This window comes from Poecilia formosa, unplaced genomic scaffold, assembly GCF_000485575.1.
Source record: "Poecilia formosa unplaced genomic scaffold, Poecilia_formosa-5.1.2 Scaffold320, whole genome shotgun sequence".
Lineage (NCBI taxonomy): Eukaryota > Metazoa > Chordata > Actinopteri > Cyprinodontiformes > Poeciliidae > Poecilia > Poecilia formosa.
Window position 1 is genome coordinate 67381 of NW_006800259.1, and position 15320 is coordinate 82700.

General features: G+C 38.0%; 1 protein-coding gene across 1 annotated transcript; it reads right to left on the reverse strand.

Annotated features, from left to right (window-relative positions):
• Nucleotides 1–2192: 2192 nt before the first annotated feature.
• LOC103152643 (GTPase IMAP family member 8-like) lies at nt 2193–6090 on the reverse strand. The gene is made up of 2 exons (XM_016661272.1): nt 4929–6090; nt 2193–3801 (listed from the first exon to the last, which is right to left on the reverse strand). Exons 1-2 carry the CDS (start codon nt 6034–6036, stop codon nt 2204–2206), a joined length of 2706 nt encoding a protein of 901 aa, XP_016516758.1. The 5' UTR covers nt 6037–6090; the 3' UTR covers nt 2193–2203.
• Between the last annotated feature and the right edge of the window lie 9230 nt (nt 6091–15320).

A 15320-nucleotide genomic window follows, 5' to 3' on the forward strand; every position in this document is an offset into this window, starting at 1 on the left:
ACGTCTGAGCCGGCATGTTATGCTTATCAATGTCTCTCATGGTATGAGGTAGGCTATATAGCTCCAAGGGTCTTGCCTAAGGACCCACACTGCACAGCTCAGTTTCACTGTTGTAACTGTTTGCCCCAGCCTGGATTCAAACCCTGGTCTCCCGGGTGGAAGACTGGTGACTTACTGGTGACATATATATATAATTTCTCATATATTATTCATATATTTGTTTGAATAATAAAATATTTTTTATTTGTTAACTAACAAATAAATTATATATATATTTTATATATACATATACTTTATTATTTAATATACTGACATCTGTGTGTGTACATATGTTCATAAATGTTGATTACTGTATATATAAAAACGATTTATCCATATAAATTGTATTATAGGTTCACATTTATTTTCTTTATTCAGAAATTACAATTAAAATATAATGAAAAGTCATAAATGTTGTCTTTGGTGATTGTTTAATTTCCAAATATCTTCACGTTTATATGTGAGTGGGTCGATGACCAACATTAGCTAAAAATACTTTGTGGAATGGCATTTTCTGAAGTTCGGTCCATTCATTTGTATTAGCTTACTGGCAGAGATGTCACATTCAATATGATGGACGCGATTACGTATCGCTGCAACGGGTCGACCCGCTCCATGAGGCGTCTACATATTAATGTCTATGGTTATAACGGCCAGACCTCCTGTTTAAAAAGAAGCCATCTAATAGGTATGTGTCTTATTAAGTTTACATTTTCTTTGAAAAAATAACAATCCAATCCAATCTAACTTTCTTTATATCTTTAAAATGATAGCGGCACAAACGAAAATTTTCGCAGCACAAACCAGCACAAACATAGCACTAATGTTTGACACCGATTTTGTTTGATTTCATAAAAGTGGGGGGGCTGGTTGACCTTTTGACCTTTACACTTTCATTAATATCTTCAAAGCCAAAGCAGCAGAAACGAAAATTTTTGCTGCACAAATCAACACAAACGTAGCCGAGTTGATTGACACCCATTTTGTNAACACAAACGTAGCCGAGTTGATTGACACCCATTTTGTCTGATTTGAAGAAGGTGGGGGGTTGGTTGACCTTGGATGACCTCTGGAAACATTTCTTTATATCTTTAAAATGACAGCGGCACAAACGAAAATTTTTGCTGCACAAACCAGCACAAACGTTTGACACCAATTTTGTCTGATTTGAGGAAGGTGGGGGGGCGACTTCACTCAGGTACTAGATGAAGGTATGCAGCATTTATGTCAGAGGGACACATAAAAAATTGTGACAGTTTCGAAAACAAGGTTTGACAAGAAATATATATTTTGCAGCTGTAGCAACTCTTTGATCATTTACAAGTATTTACAAAGAAACATGAAGATGATCTTTCCTCCACCTGAGCGCTCACGTCTGAATTCATGTGTTTGCTCTTTTAACCAGGGTTGTGCCATTGACTTAGACAACTTCAGCCTAAATGGGGCTACTGAGTCCAAAATCTCTGTGCAAGTTTAAATAAAATTAGAAATTAGTTTACCTGGATTAAGGTTTTGTGAATCAGAATGATGTATTTTGCTAAAAATGCCAGAGAATAAGGTATCTATTTGGGAATTTATTATAGGCTGATCACACGCCGAGACAGCTTACCAGAGAACAGTGAAGCAAAATGGTCAGAAAAATATTTCACAGAACTCAGTCATATTTGCATTGAGGCCAAAAGAAAGTACCAAGTCCAGGATGTGTCCTTTGTCATGTGTTGTGCCAAACACTAAGTCAGGTGAAAAGAGTCAATGAAGTTTAAAAAGTCTTTAGCCAGTGGTCTGGATTTACAGAAGTCATGGATATTGAAGTTCCCAACAATGAGAAAGTGATCATGTCTCATCAAAAGTCCCTAAAATTCTGAATAAAATCTTTATTAAACTTAGTCGGCTGACACACCAGAGCGCACAGCACTAGACTGTCAAAGTTAATTGTTCATGACTTGTGATGCAGCTCTGAACTTCCTGTCAAAGCATAAAACACAAAGCAGAACTTACAATTACTTTCTTTGTCATTGTGTGACAAAGAAAGTCACACAATGACTTGAACTTGGATCTTTTGCAGAAGTAAGTTCCAAGAAACCATATAACGACATAACGGAAAAAAGTAGTTCTGTTCATGTTTGGGGTTGTTACTGGGTTACCACTCAGTTTCTGATGTGTCTCATGAAAGGACACAGTTTGATTTTGGATCTTCAGCATCCAGAAGCTGCTGAATCAGTTCATCTATCTCTCGTTCATGAACTTTCTGAAGCTGTTCAGTCTCCTGTTCATTTTTCCCCTGTTTTATCTGGTCTTCATGTCTTCTCAGCATTTCCTTGATTTTGTTCAGATGTTCTCTCTTTCTGGTGACACATTTCACCAAGTCGATGATCTGCTTGCGGTGCTTTGCTCTGGCTTCCTTCTCATTTAGCTCTTTCAGAGCCTTCAGCATGTCATATTTGCCGTCTTTGTCTATCAGTTGTTTTTCATGCACTTTTTTCAGAGCTGTAAATTCTTGGCTGTATTTCTCTTTGAACTCATTAAACTCCTCGGCTTTCCTTCTGGCTTCTTCCTCGTACGTCTCTCTTAGTCTCTCTATCTCCTTCTGATGCTTCTCAACTTGCTCTTCTCTGAACTTTGCCTCCTTTTCCGTTCTGATGTCATATTCTAGTTTCTGTTTTTCATATTCTTGTTTCAGTCGCTCATACTCCTCTTTCAGTCGTTTCTCCTCCTTCTGCCTCCGTTTATCGTCTTGTTTGTTTTTCTCCTTTAACATTTTCACTTCTTTCTCCCAGGCTTCATGTTTCTTCAGCACAGATTGATGTTTCTGGAGACTTGCTTCTGTTTTAGATTTTTTCAGTTTTTCCTCCCATTTCTGTTTCTCAAGTTTCAGTTTTCTCTTTTCTTCTTTCCTCCTCTCTTTCTCCTTCATGTTTTTATCTTCAGCCTCCTGCAGACTTTGCTGTATTTCCTTGATTTTTATGTCTTTCTGTTTTATTTGTAGCTCAGTTTTTGCTTTTACCTCCATCAGTTCCCTTTCCATGTCGTCTTTTTCTTTCTGATGTTTTTGTAGTAGTCCCTCAATCTTTTGCTGCATCTCTTCTTCCTTCTCCTTCAGGATCTTTTCCATTTGTCTCCGTATCGCTGCTTCGGCCTCCTGCAGCATGTCGTTAGTGAAGCAGCCGCCTCCATTTTCCTCCACCATGGCATCAATCTTACCGATCAGCTCTCTGACTTGAGTTCGGTTCTGCTCATCGTAGTTTTCAAACACATGGTATCTTCCTCCACAGTCCTCAATGAGCTTCTTAAAGGACTCGTCACAATCCTTTTCAATGTATTCCTTAATGGATTTATTATGATGTTCCAGTTTACCTCCATGTGTGAACAGGATGATGGTGAAGTTCTCTGAATTTTTTCCAAAACCTTCCTTTAAAAATGTTAAAGTCTCCTTCTCCTCTGGAGTTAATCGTCCGATCTGTAAGACCAGCAGGAAGACATGAGGCCCTGGAGCCAGGAGACTCATGCATTTCAGCAGCTCTTCATTCACTTCTTCATGAGACAAGCTGCTGTCAAACAGACCAGGAGTGTCGACCACAGCCACAGGTCGGCCATCCACTTTGCTCTGGGCTTTCTGGCAACGCTTTGTGACTGAATACTGGGCTGGTTTGGCTTCAAAGAAGTTTCCTCCCAGGATGGTGTTTCCTGATAGACTTTTTCCGCAGCCAGTCTTTCCGATCAGAACGATCCTGAGACACTCGGGTCCCTCCTTCTCTGAGTCGCCTGCAACAGAAACAGACCACAGGTTAATTTTCTCTACATGCCAACTAAAAAGTTAAAAAGTGAAAATACTCGTTGACCCAGATTGTCTTCCATAAAAACATCAACACAACGTAGAGTCGAATTTAGACTTTCATGGTAGTGAAGTGGAACCCAGAAAATAAGCAAATTAATTAATTTTGACCAATGATCAGGTAACCTAACCCTGATCATTTCGATCTAAAACGTTATTAAGCTGCAGATCTAATATGTAGATCTGCAGCTTAATAATTACAGATCCAGGCTGCCATACAGCCTACTGTGAGGTTTCTCTTAGAGTAAAAAAAACAAATCATAGTTGTACTTTTTATTTTCTACATTTGCTATTAACAAACTAAAAAATAAAATGTTTTTTTGTGTATGTAGCCCAGATCTGTGCATCTGTGGGGGTGGGCACGTGTCAGTCCACCAGAGTTTTATTGGTCAGTTTACTTTGTTCATTTTGCAGCTTGGCGCTCTAATGTCAGCTAAACGTGACTTTGCTGTGAAGCTAAATATGAACAACTGGACTGCAGCTCTGAGACGGGTAGCACTGACCCTGACAGAGCTTTTTATCCTGCATGTGCAAGTTTTTTAAATTTTATTTTGTGGTTTCGGGAACTGAAGCACTGATGGACGCCCCATCGACTCTCCATTGACAGACTGTTTTCCACAGCGTCACACTAGATTGGGAGAGTTGGTATAAATGTTTGTCAGAGACTAGAAATGAAGCAAACGTCGTTCACATCAAACTCTGGAGGTCTGGGATAAACCATCAGTGGAAGGGTTTGCTTTCCTGTCTTTATTATTTAGTATCATTTGTTAATAAAATAAGAAGCCATGGCAATGCAGGTTTGTGTGGATCAGATCCTCGGTTTCTCTGCATCGCGTTCATGTGTCATATCAGTGTTGGGTTTCTGTGGTTTATGCGTGTTGGAGGCTTTTTCTGCAGATCAGGTGGAATGATAGTTTTGTGTGTCGCCTCTGATAATATCCTGCAGGTTCCCCTGTTAATAACTGCCTTTGCCATCCTTAAATAGTTATTCATCAGGAAAGCTGTGGTTATGTAATGTTATGTTTTATGTAGGAAAACCTTTTCTAGAAGTTCTCACCTGTTAAGGCTGTTTTTGGTGCCTGGTTTGAAAGCTGGGCTTCCAGTCTGCTGATGGTTTTCTTCTGTTGTATGACTTTATCCTTGTAGGTTTCTGCCAGGATGCTCGGTGTGAAGCATTTCTGTCTCATCTTTTCCACAAATGTTATTACAGTAGAGAACTGATTCCTGTCGCTGCTGTTGACAACAACATGTCGTCCTCCACAGATCTGGAGGAGATCCTGGATGTCCGTGTCTCGCTCCAGAAATTCAACGACAGCAGGATGTTTAGGATCTGAGTCTGTGGTGAACAGGATCATTGTGTTGTTATTGACTCTGGAGCTGAATGTGTCCTGGGTGGTGTGTAACTCTCCCTTGTCTTCATCAGTGAGGGGACCCACAGGTAGGACCAGGATGAAGGCGTGGACACCCTCAGGGTCACAGAGGGAGACACACCTGAAGGATTCCTCCATCACTTCCCGCTCAGATCTTCCATGCAGTGCCGGCAGCTCCACCACAGAAAGCCAGCGTCCAAACGCCTCTCCCTGGTTTCTGACACACTCTGATATCTTGGAGACGGACTGAAGCTCTCTCTGACCCAGAATGGCTCTGGCTGCTGACGTCTTCCCGGCTCCTCTCCTCCCACACAGAACCAGGTTTAAAGGTGGCAAAGGCTCGTCATGTTTTGATGCTGCTTTTTCCTCTTTGATGGTCAGGAAGGAGCCTCTGTTTTTGTTAACAATATCTTCAATCATCATCATTAAATTGTGGTGATTATTCTCAGTCATGTTGTACTGTCGACCTTCACATTCTCTGATTAGTGAGTTAAGAAGGAAACTCGTGTCATTTGTTTCTTCAGTTATAACGACCATTGAGTGTTTAAATGCATCTTCTCCAAACAAACTCAGGCTGGTTTTCAGAGTCTGTCTGTCTTTCTCTGTGAAGTCTGAAGGTTTCACTAAGAGCAGCAGAACATTTGGTCCAGGAAGACAAAGATTCACGCAGCTTCTCATCTCCTTCAGGACTTTTTGAGACTGAAGTTCAGGAGTTTTCACGACAGTCAGTAACTTTCCATTCCACACCCCCTGCTCATCGGGCTTGGCTTGATAAAATGTTGTTAATCGAGACATTTTCTTTTCGATGATAAAGTTACAGAGTTGTGTCTTTGCTGACTGAGTTGCTCCCAAAAGCAAAATCCTTAAACCTCGTCCTGTAAAGCAGCATATGGAAATTATTAAATTAAGTGAAAGCAGCATTCAGCTTCTATGCACCACAAATCTGGAACAAACTTCCAGAAAACTGTAAAACGGCTGAAAGTTGAGATTTAAATCTCAACTTAAAACCCTCCTGTTTAGAGTTTTACTTGAAACATATTCAATTATAAATGTAACAACTTAATTTAATGTTTTGATTGCTGATTCTGTTACATGACTTTGTATTTTTCTGTTTTTATCATGTAAAGCACTTTGAAATGTTTTGTTGCTGAAATGTGCTGAACAAATAAAACTGCAGCACTAAGACCCTCATTTTGGATCCTTTTGACCGGGAGCCGTGCATTTCTTCAGACTGCAGGGACGAGGAGGAGCTTGATCTTTCATAGATCATCTGTCTGATATTGTTTTCACAGGAAATGCTGATAGTTTTTACAAATACGTAAAAAAACATGTTTTTATAAAAGTTACATACTGCAGTTTTAGGTAGAATGGCAATTTAGCCAGAGCAAATGTTCAGTTTATGTTTGAACTTTGAAAAAAACAAGAAAACAACTGGAGTATGATATCTGTAAGTAAAATTACTCTGTGAAATTAAACTGTTTTATTGCGAAGTGATATTTGTAACCATAAACGCTCTGAAGGATGAAACCAAAATCTGTTTTTCTGAAAAAGGACAAAAGTTTAAGAGCTTTAAAGGGAACAAAGATCAGTTATGAAACCAGAAAATATTTCAGATGTAAAAACAATACAGCAATTATACTGTATGTTATCTAGTTTTTATAAATTTTAATAACATTTTCTCCTCAAACTTTTATACAGAAATGCCCTATTGTAACATTGTGGAATAAAATGTAAGCTTTTTGAAAATGTATTAAAAATAGCAAATTGTGAAATCACATGTATGTGAATAATTATAGCCTATAAATCTTAAGACTTTAGCTGATAAAATGCATCTGAATGGCTCATAATAAATAATATTCTGTGGTTTCCTGAGACAAAAACTAAAGTCTTAGTCGTGAAATTCAGACATGATGATTGGAGGAAACTCCACCATCCCTACAGTCCAGAATGATGGTGGCAGCTGCATTTCTGTTCTGAAAATGAATGAAGTCTAAACTTACATAACTATATTTTTGATTGCAAGCAGCAATAAAACAATTAAAATAAATCAACAGGTTTTCTTTGCCAGACTTACCAGCAGCAGAAGAAGCGTCTTTCATTCGTTTGATGCTCGGATGGTCGACGATTAAATGCTTTTCTTTGTTGATGCCTATAAAGTCCCCAAGTAACTTCAGCATCTCAGGAATTTCATTATCTTTAAAAATGAGTGAGTTATATTTGCATCTTCTGATCAGTTCCTGTAAGGGCTCATTTAATGTTTCCTTCTGCTTAGATTTTGATATTAGAACCACTGAATGACCAAATGCCTGATCACTAAACAGTTCTAGGACTTTGCAGAATCTCTTCTCTTGCTCATTTGTGAAGTTTTCAGGCTGAACAACCAGTAAGAACAAGTGAGGTCCAGGATCAGAGAGGCTCACACAAACTTCCACATGTTCTTTAAGTTCGGCTTCAGGAATCCTGGGGTGAAGCAGATCTGGGGTGTTGATGAGAACCAGTTTTTTCTTCTGGATCATTTTGTGGACTCTCATGGAAAAGTTTGGTTGCTCTTCAGTGTTGAAAGCAGGAGCTCCCAGAATTGAGTTTGCAATCCGACTCTTTTCTGACCAGCTGTCCCCCAACAGGATGAGCCTCAATTCTGACACTGTGAAGAAAATATACATGAAAATAACATTAAACATCATACCATCTCTCTATCTCTGGTTTCTATATTATTTTACTGATAGAATCAATGTATGCATTGCCTACATTCAGCTTTATAATTATTTCAGATTAAATAAGCTGTTTTAACATTGAGGACAAAAAGCACATATGACAGGAACAGGTGAATTAACATACATGTTTCTCATTTTAAGGATATAAAGTCATAATGGTTGGTTTAAATAATTTAGACCAATTTGTGATCTGACTTGTGAAATGTATTTTTCATCAGTGTACACATCATGCAGCGCAGCAACCTGGAGTTTTCCCAAACTTACACATGGGTGGAAGGAACTCTTTGCTTCCTCCTCTCCTCATTTTGAGTTTTCTTTCTGAAACAGTTAAAATGATGGAAAAAAACTTAGTACTGTATTTTGTTTTGTAGTTTGCAAGTATTTTATTGTTTAAGAGCTTATAGAATAATGACTGGAAAGTTATGGGAACTGCCCTGTGCTGTGAAAGGGAAGCTTGTCAGTTGTCAGTCCAGTTAATCCAGAGGTCACAGAGAAAATCATCATGATGTGACATCTTATAAAATGATGCAGGCCTGTAAAACAGGACTTGTTCTATCTAAAACAGGAGGACTTTGATTCAGACGAAGAGCAGGAGAAAGTGGTTTAGTCAGGAGAAAATAAAATATTGCTTCTTGCATGAACTCAATCCACTACGTTAAAATAAAGTGGAATAAAGTAACTTTAAGTCCTTCACTGTCACATATGGAGGAGGAAATAAGCTGTGGAGCCGTTTGTCCACCAGGGGACAGAAACCAGCAGAAGACAAGTCAAAATTAGAATCCAGACAGAAATGAATTAACTTATCGCTTTCTAGACAACGATACAGTAAAACAACAGTATCCAGCAGTCATCAAGAAATTAGCAATAAATTCTAGTAGTTACTTTAGACTTACTCTCCAAGTTTACATGGAGAATAATCTGTATTTATCTCCATGTATCCAGATGAATTTCCTTCAAACAGAAAATTGTTAAATGTGATTTTATGTCACACAGAGTCAAGACAAAAATTCATGGAAAATCCATGATACATTTAAAACACTTAACAAAAATATTCTCAGATTTATGGAAGCATGTTGTTGTATTTAGTTTCAGTGGCACTTTAGAAAATAAAATGTTAACTGAAAATTTATACCTTATTTGACCAAAGAAATACTAATAAAACATTCATACTTCCAAAAATTATCAAAATATTCTCAAATATTTTACGTGCGGAAAAAAAAAAAAAAAAAAAAAAAAAAAAAAAAAAAAAAAAAACTGCCTAAATATCTCAATTAACAATCTAAAAACATGTTTCAAAATAAAATAAACTCTGAAATGCCTGGCATATAATTAATTTAACAGACAGAAGGGAATCCTCAGATCTGAATGTTTTATAGACAGGATGGATCTGAAGAGGGACAAATTTCAACATATTGGATCAAACAGTCGACGCTGCTACTGCTGGGATTAGAGACAAACTTCAGGAACAGTAACTGCATGTTTTCATATAGACCGGCTCAGTACTTTAGGAGTCATGACAGAAACATGGCCTGAATGTTTTTCCTTCTAAAATCTGGGAGTTTTTACAAATATTTTCCAAACATTAAAAGTTAGGCCAACAAGCCACGCCCACTTTGAACAATCCAAACTGATAATATTGGTTGTATTCTGAAGAAACCCACAAAATTCATCCAACCGTTTTTGCTTTATACACAGCTCAAAAAAATAAAGGGAGCACTCAAATAACACATCCTAGATCTGAATGAATGAAATATTCTCATTGAATACTTTGTTCTGTACAAAGTTGAATGTGCTGACAACAAAATCACACAAAAATCATCAATGGAAATCAAATTTATTAACCAATGGAGGCCTGGATTTGGAGCCACACACAAAATTAAAGTGAAATGTTCCCTTTATTTTTTTGAGCAGTATACATTTGACCTACTTATAGCGCCCCCTAGAGCTGGACGATGCTGGAAATGGACACAAGCACTTTATTCGCGGTGGCCAAAGTAAATGTGATGCAGAATCATCCAAGGATTAAAACTGTTTAGGGGAAGGGCCTATTGTTAAGGAGTTATTAGCCAAAACACATTGTTCTCCACAATAGCGCCACCTAGGTATTAAAGGGTGAGATTGTTTTAATTCTGATTATCAGCTGGGTTTTTTCTACCAGGTTGTCTCATCAGATTTTTTCCAGCACTTTCTGGTTCTTCCACCAACACATTTTACCAGATAATTACTTTGAAAAATGAGAAATTTGTACAATTACAACATGGTTTCCTGCAGCCAAGCTTTTTATTTACCATCTGTTCACCTCAGCTTGGACTGCCGATAATTCAGGTTAACATTAAAGGGTTAAATCCTGCATCAGCACAGGTACAACAGGTACAACACAATAAAATGTCATAACTTACTATAAATATTTTACGAGTCAGGAGTGGCTGTGGTCAAGGTTTGCTTGGTTCACAGCCAATAAAACACTTGAACATAATTATAATATGATGAAGTTACTTGGTTTGTTTTAATGTCTCTAAGACAGTTTGAGGAAAAAAAGTTTGAACACAAGAGGAAAAATGCAGAAACATTATTCTTATAATACAGGATATGTTTTAATTGTTCCCCAAATAAAGATGAACAGTTTGTAGGAAAGACAACATTTTCATAAAGTTCATTTATTCTGTTAAATGAAGCTAATAATGATTAATAGTGTGATAGTTTAGTTTTGGACTCACCAGATGCTCCTGAGGCCATGATGACACGTCACCAAATCAGGTTTACATTCAGTTCACCTAAAACAGAGAAACTGAGATAAACTAGAGAAAATCCTAAAAACTACAAGATACAAACCAAATAAGTTGGACTAGCAGTGTCCAGAGTTCAGATATTTATATCAGAACATGATATAAATCTGTTCTTCTCCAGGTTCTGTTTCAGTCTAATAAGTTAATCTGTTTCATCTCTAAAGCTCAGGTTTAACACAGCAGGATTCCAGTGTGTGTCAGTTCAACGTCAGGAAAGATCAGCAATGACCCTGGAAAAGTAACTGCTGCTGTTCATTCACTGGGAAAAGACATAAAGTCATTTCCAAACTAACTAAAATCCATCATTAGGCACAGAACAAAAATATTTAAGGAGAGATTATAATCTTGCCAGAAGTCGACGTCCCAGGTGATTCAGTCAGAGTGTAAAACTGTAAAACTGTTGTCAGACTCTACAGTTTGGCCAAGTACACTAAAATATCCACCAATGTTAAAGAGGAAACCATCTTAGTACCATCACAAACGTAAACATCTACAGTCTTCCTTTTCTGCACCAAGAAAAATGAATATTGCTCCTGAACTCACTGCTTTCATCAGCCACATTTAATAATTCAGTTTTCTACACAAAGTGCATTAAACTGATGCGTTTCTGTCCATTTACCTGATAATCATTTCAGGACTGGAAGAGGATGGCCTATCTCTGTTGGTCATTGGGAGAAGATGTTAGTTCTTGTTCTGCAATAACGTCAATAAATATGATTATTTATTGTCAATAAATATGATTATTTATTGTCAATAAATATGATTATTTATTGATGTTGTATCTCAAATGACACTGAAGTAACTTGAAATTCAAGTAACTGCTTGTATCTCAAAAAGTTACTTTTCAGTTAATGAAACAAAACTGCCTTTTTAAATGTTCATTTATATTGTTTAGTCTAAGGTGAATTGTGTTTTTAATACTTTTTAATCCACATTTACCGTGAAACATTAGACAGATGTGAAAATGAGCCATAGAGAACATGGTTCTTGTTTTCCTTTGAAAAAAATGGAGAGAAGTTTTTATTTTAAGTCTGACAATAAAAATCCCTCTAATCCTAATTTGCTACCAGATCAGTTGATCTGACAGTCACATATTTAATCATTACTTAATGTAAACTATCTATACTTACAAACAGTCTAAAGCAGTTTGTAAAGGAAATGTGTTTATAAATCACATCAAAGCTCATTTGCCACAACATCTTATCTGTATCTCTGTTCTGTCTTCACTGCGGCTACAATAAAATCAAAGTTCATATAATTTATGTGAACTTTACACCTCAGACATTTGATTTGTTCCTGGATCCACATCATGTCTGCAATGCATTGAATAAATTCAATAAAGTGACTCAGTGGATCTTTAACTTCAAGAGTTTAAAGTAAAAATAGATCCGAGACATGAGACACAAAGTGTTTGTGAAGAAAACATGAAATAAACCAGTTTATCAAAGACTGTTAGCTTTACATGACCTGCTGAGTTTCATCATATTTTAAAGGTTTTGATTAGTTTTACCAACCTGACATGTCAGATAGTTGCTGCATCGTTGATTCTTCGTGTTTCTTAACGAACGTCTTCATGCTGAAACAAAACCTCTCTGGTCTCCTCTGGTCTCCACCGGCTCAGTGGGAGGAACAGCAGGACGAGGTAATGTTTAACCTGCAGGACTGACTGTAGTAAATTAAGCTGCTCTTGTTTTCCAGCCTCAGTTTGATCCAGTCATTAGCTCTAGAGAGGCTGAAGACATTTAGTGTGAGGCAGCTCTCTCTCTCCTTCCAGCAGCCACATATCCCCTCATCATTTCTACCTTCAGTAATAATCTGGTAAAGTTAAACACTCGTTCCGTTCCTGTGTCTGATATTATGTTCACTGGTGGAGTTTCTAGAATGATTCCCTCCAACTCCACATGTTGGACATCATAATCTGGATTATTGACTTTTCTAGGGAAAGGAGCCACTTCATCATATACATATATATATAGATATATATGCATGTTGTCATGTAAACCATGTTCTGTGTGTAGGAATGTGGCACACAAACCTCTTTCTTTAATCTGAATGTTTTCTACTTACAGCACATCTCACTTCGTCTTGGTTTCACATCCTGAAGATGTGAAGAGTCTAATCAAGCTTATTGTTGAAGTTTTACCATCTAGAAATAGTGAACTGAAACTTTGAAAAGCTCTAATTTTTCCTCTCTGATCACTTTTCAAACAAAAAGACAAACTTCATCAATAACAGAAAATCTCCCAGATGAAATATTTACTGACAAAAAGGGAGAAAAAATGTTAATTTTTATTCATAACCAGTTCAGCAAATTTTGTTCCAAAAAAATAAAAAATAAAAAATAAAAAATCAGAGGATACTATAAAACCAAATATTGAAAGAAATAAAGAATAAATATGAAAATTTTTGTAATAAATAATTTAAGTAATTATTTCTAGATAATCTAATTAGAATCAGGTGGTTCACTAATTGCTTCAAAAATAAGTTGTTAAATTAAATGAACATTTAAAAATATCTCATGTATTACAGCTGTTCTGTCTTGATGGTCATGAATCAGTTTAACTGGAACCATTTTCTGCTCAGGGCCCCAGAAACTCTTTGTTCGCCTCTGGCTGCCGGTGCTCCACTGGTTTGTTGGTTCAATAAAGATTCATGTTTAAGTTAAAATACTCTGATGTTCCCCTCGTGATCCCACTAGGGATAAGTCAGAGGTTCCCAAACTGTGGGGGGCGCCGTGCCATTGCAGGGGGGGCACAGGATGGATGAAATAAAAAAATAAAAAATAAAAATAGAAACAATGATAAACGCTGTGTGTGCTGAGGGGTAGGGGGTGGGGTGGAAGAGTATAACAGGGAGTCTCTAAGAGTCTGTCTATCCTCCCCTCTCCCCCCGGTCAAACATTGTTTCAATCAGAAGACCAAAGTCTAACTCTCCCTATTGTAATCCACTGGGGGGCGCCCAGGAGAAAAAGTTTGGGAACCACTGGGTTAAGTGAAAGAGATTGGATGCATCATGGATGAAATATTCCATTATGGATCAACTGTTACCCCGCATCTAAAGAACAGAAGTGTTTGCATTAATTGCGCAACCTGAGCAACAATCAGCGTCACTTTCCTCAAGTGCGTCAGTCTTCAAACTGTAGAGAAGCTTTACAGTTACCACATAGACAAAATCAAGTTCCTCGTCCGCCTCCTCTCCCCTACTGATGAAGATGTCTTTTTCTTTCCTGGGCTCTTGAGGCCAGAGTCCCTCAGGAACTGGTTTCAACATCAAACGGTGCACTGTCCTGAGCCTCTGAAGGTTATCCAAGGGGGCAACAGTGTACACAGAACCTCCTGAAACAGGAGCTTTTATCACAGCATGGATTATGGGATTCCATGCGTCCTGGATCTTGTTTCTTCCTTTATTACTGTGATCTTGAACATAGACCAGTTGCTTTTCAGACAATTCACTGGTCAGACCTCCAGCATCATGGCACTCCTCCAATGGTCAGCGGTCATTTTCAGGCGATCTTGAGCACCATCAAAGGCGACCTGGAGTCTGTGTCTATGTTCTCGTACCCAGTCCTCCACTCTCCCCTCTCGGATCTCTTCCAAAGAGAAAGCAAACAGGTAACCATGGCTCTTGGCCAAACATCAAAAGGTAAGGAGACTCACCCATGGACTGATGGACTGTGGTGTTGTAGAAATACAGAACTTGGGACAGATAATGGGGCCAGTGTCCCTTCTTCTCAACAGGTAGAGTTCGCAGCAGATCAGGTAATGTTCTATTAAATCTTTCACACTGGTCGTTACCTTCAGGATGGTACTGGGTGGTACGAGTCTTCTGCACTCCATACAGCTCACACAACTGCTGGATCAATGCGCTTTCAAAATTCTGGCCCTGATCGGAGTGTAGTCTTGCTGGAACACCAAACTTATCCTCACCCCCATCAGGACGTTGTGTACGGCGATATAACAGGCCATTCAGCTGGACCACCTTGCTCCACTGTTGAAGCAGATCCAGGACCTTTGGGGAGAGACTGGCCCTTTCTGCTTTATCTGGACGTCTCTGTGTCCTCCACGACTTTAGAAAAGCACTTATAGTAGGATCAGCTTCTTGAAGTTGTCGAGAAAACTGGCATGGACTTGTGAGATCTCTCTAGGTACGCGCAGAAAGCAGGGTAAAAGCCTGGGGAATAACAGTAATCTTGTATTGATTTAAGAATGATTAAAGAAATGAAATACAAAATACATGACTGTGTAATAGTTTAAATGGTTGATGTATTGTAAATGTCCGTAATGTATGACTGAAATATATAATCTGTATTCATGATCTGTGGTAACAGTAATAACTTAGTCGTTATATACGATTTCAGATAATGGTAAAACAAATTGATTGTGTTTTGAGTTAAGTGTGTTACATGGTACATTATAAGAAGACTGTAGAGTTGAATACAGGAAAAGCTGAGCTGGCTGGGCGGGGGCCTCAGAACAAATTGCCAAAAAAGGTAATAACTACCAGATGGCCAACAGAAGAGAGAGACGCAAAAGAGGGAAGTTTGTGTATTACCAATTCAGGGTGGAACAAGGTTTGGGTA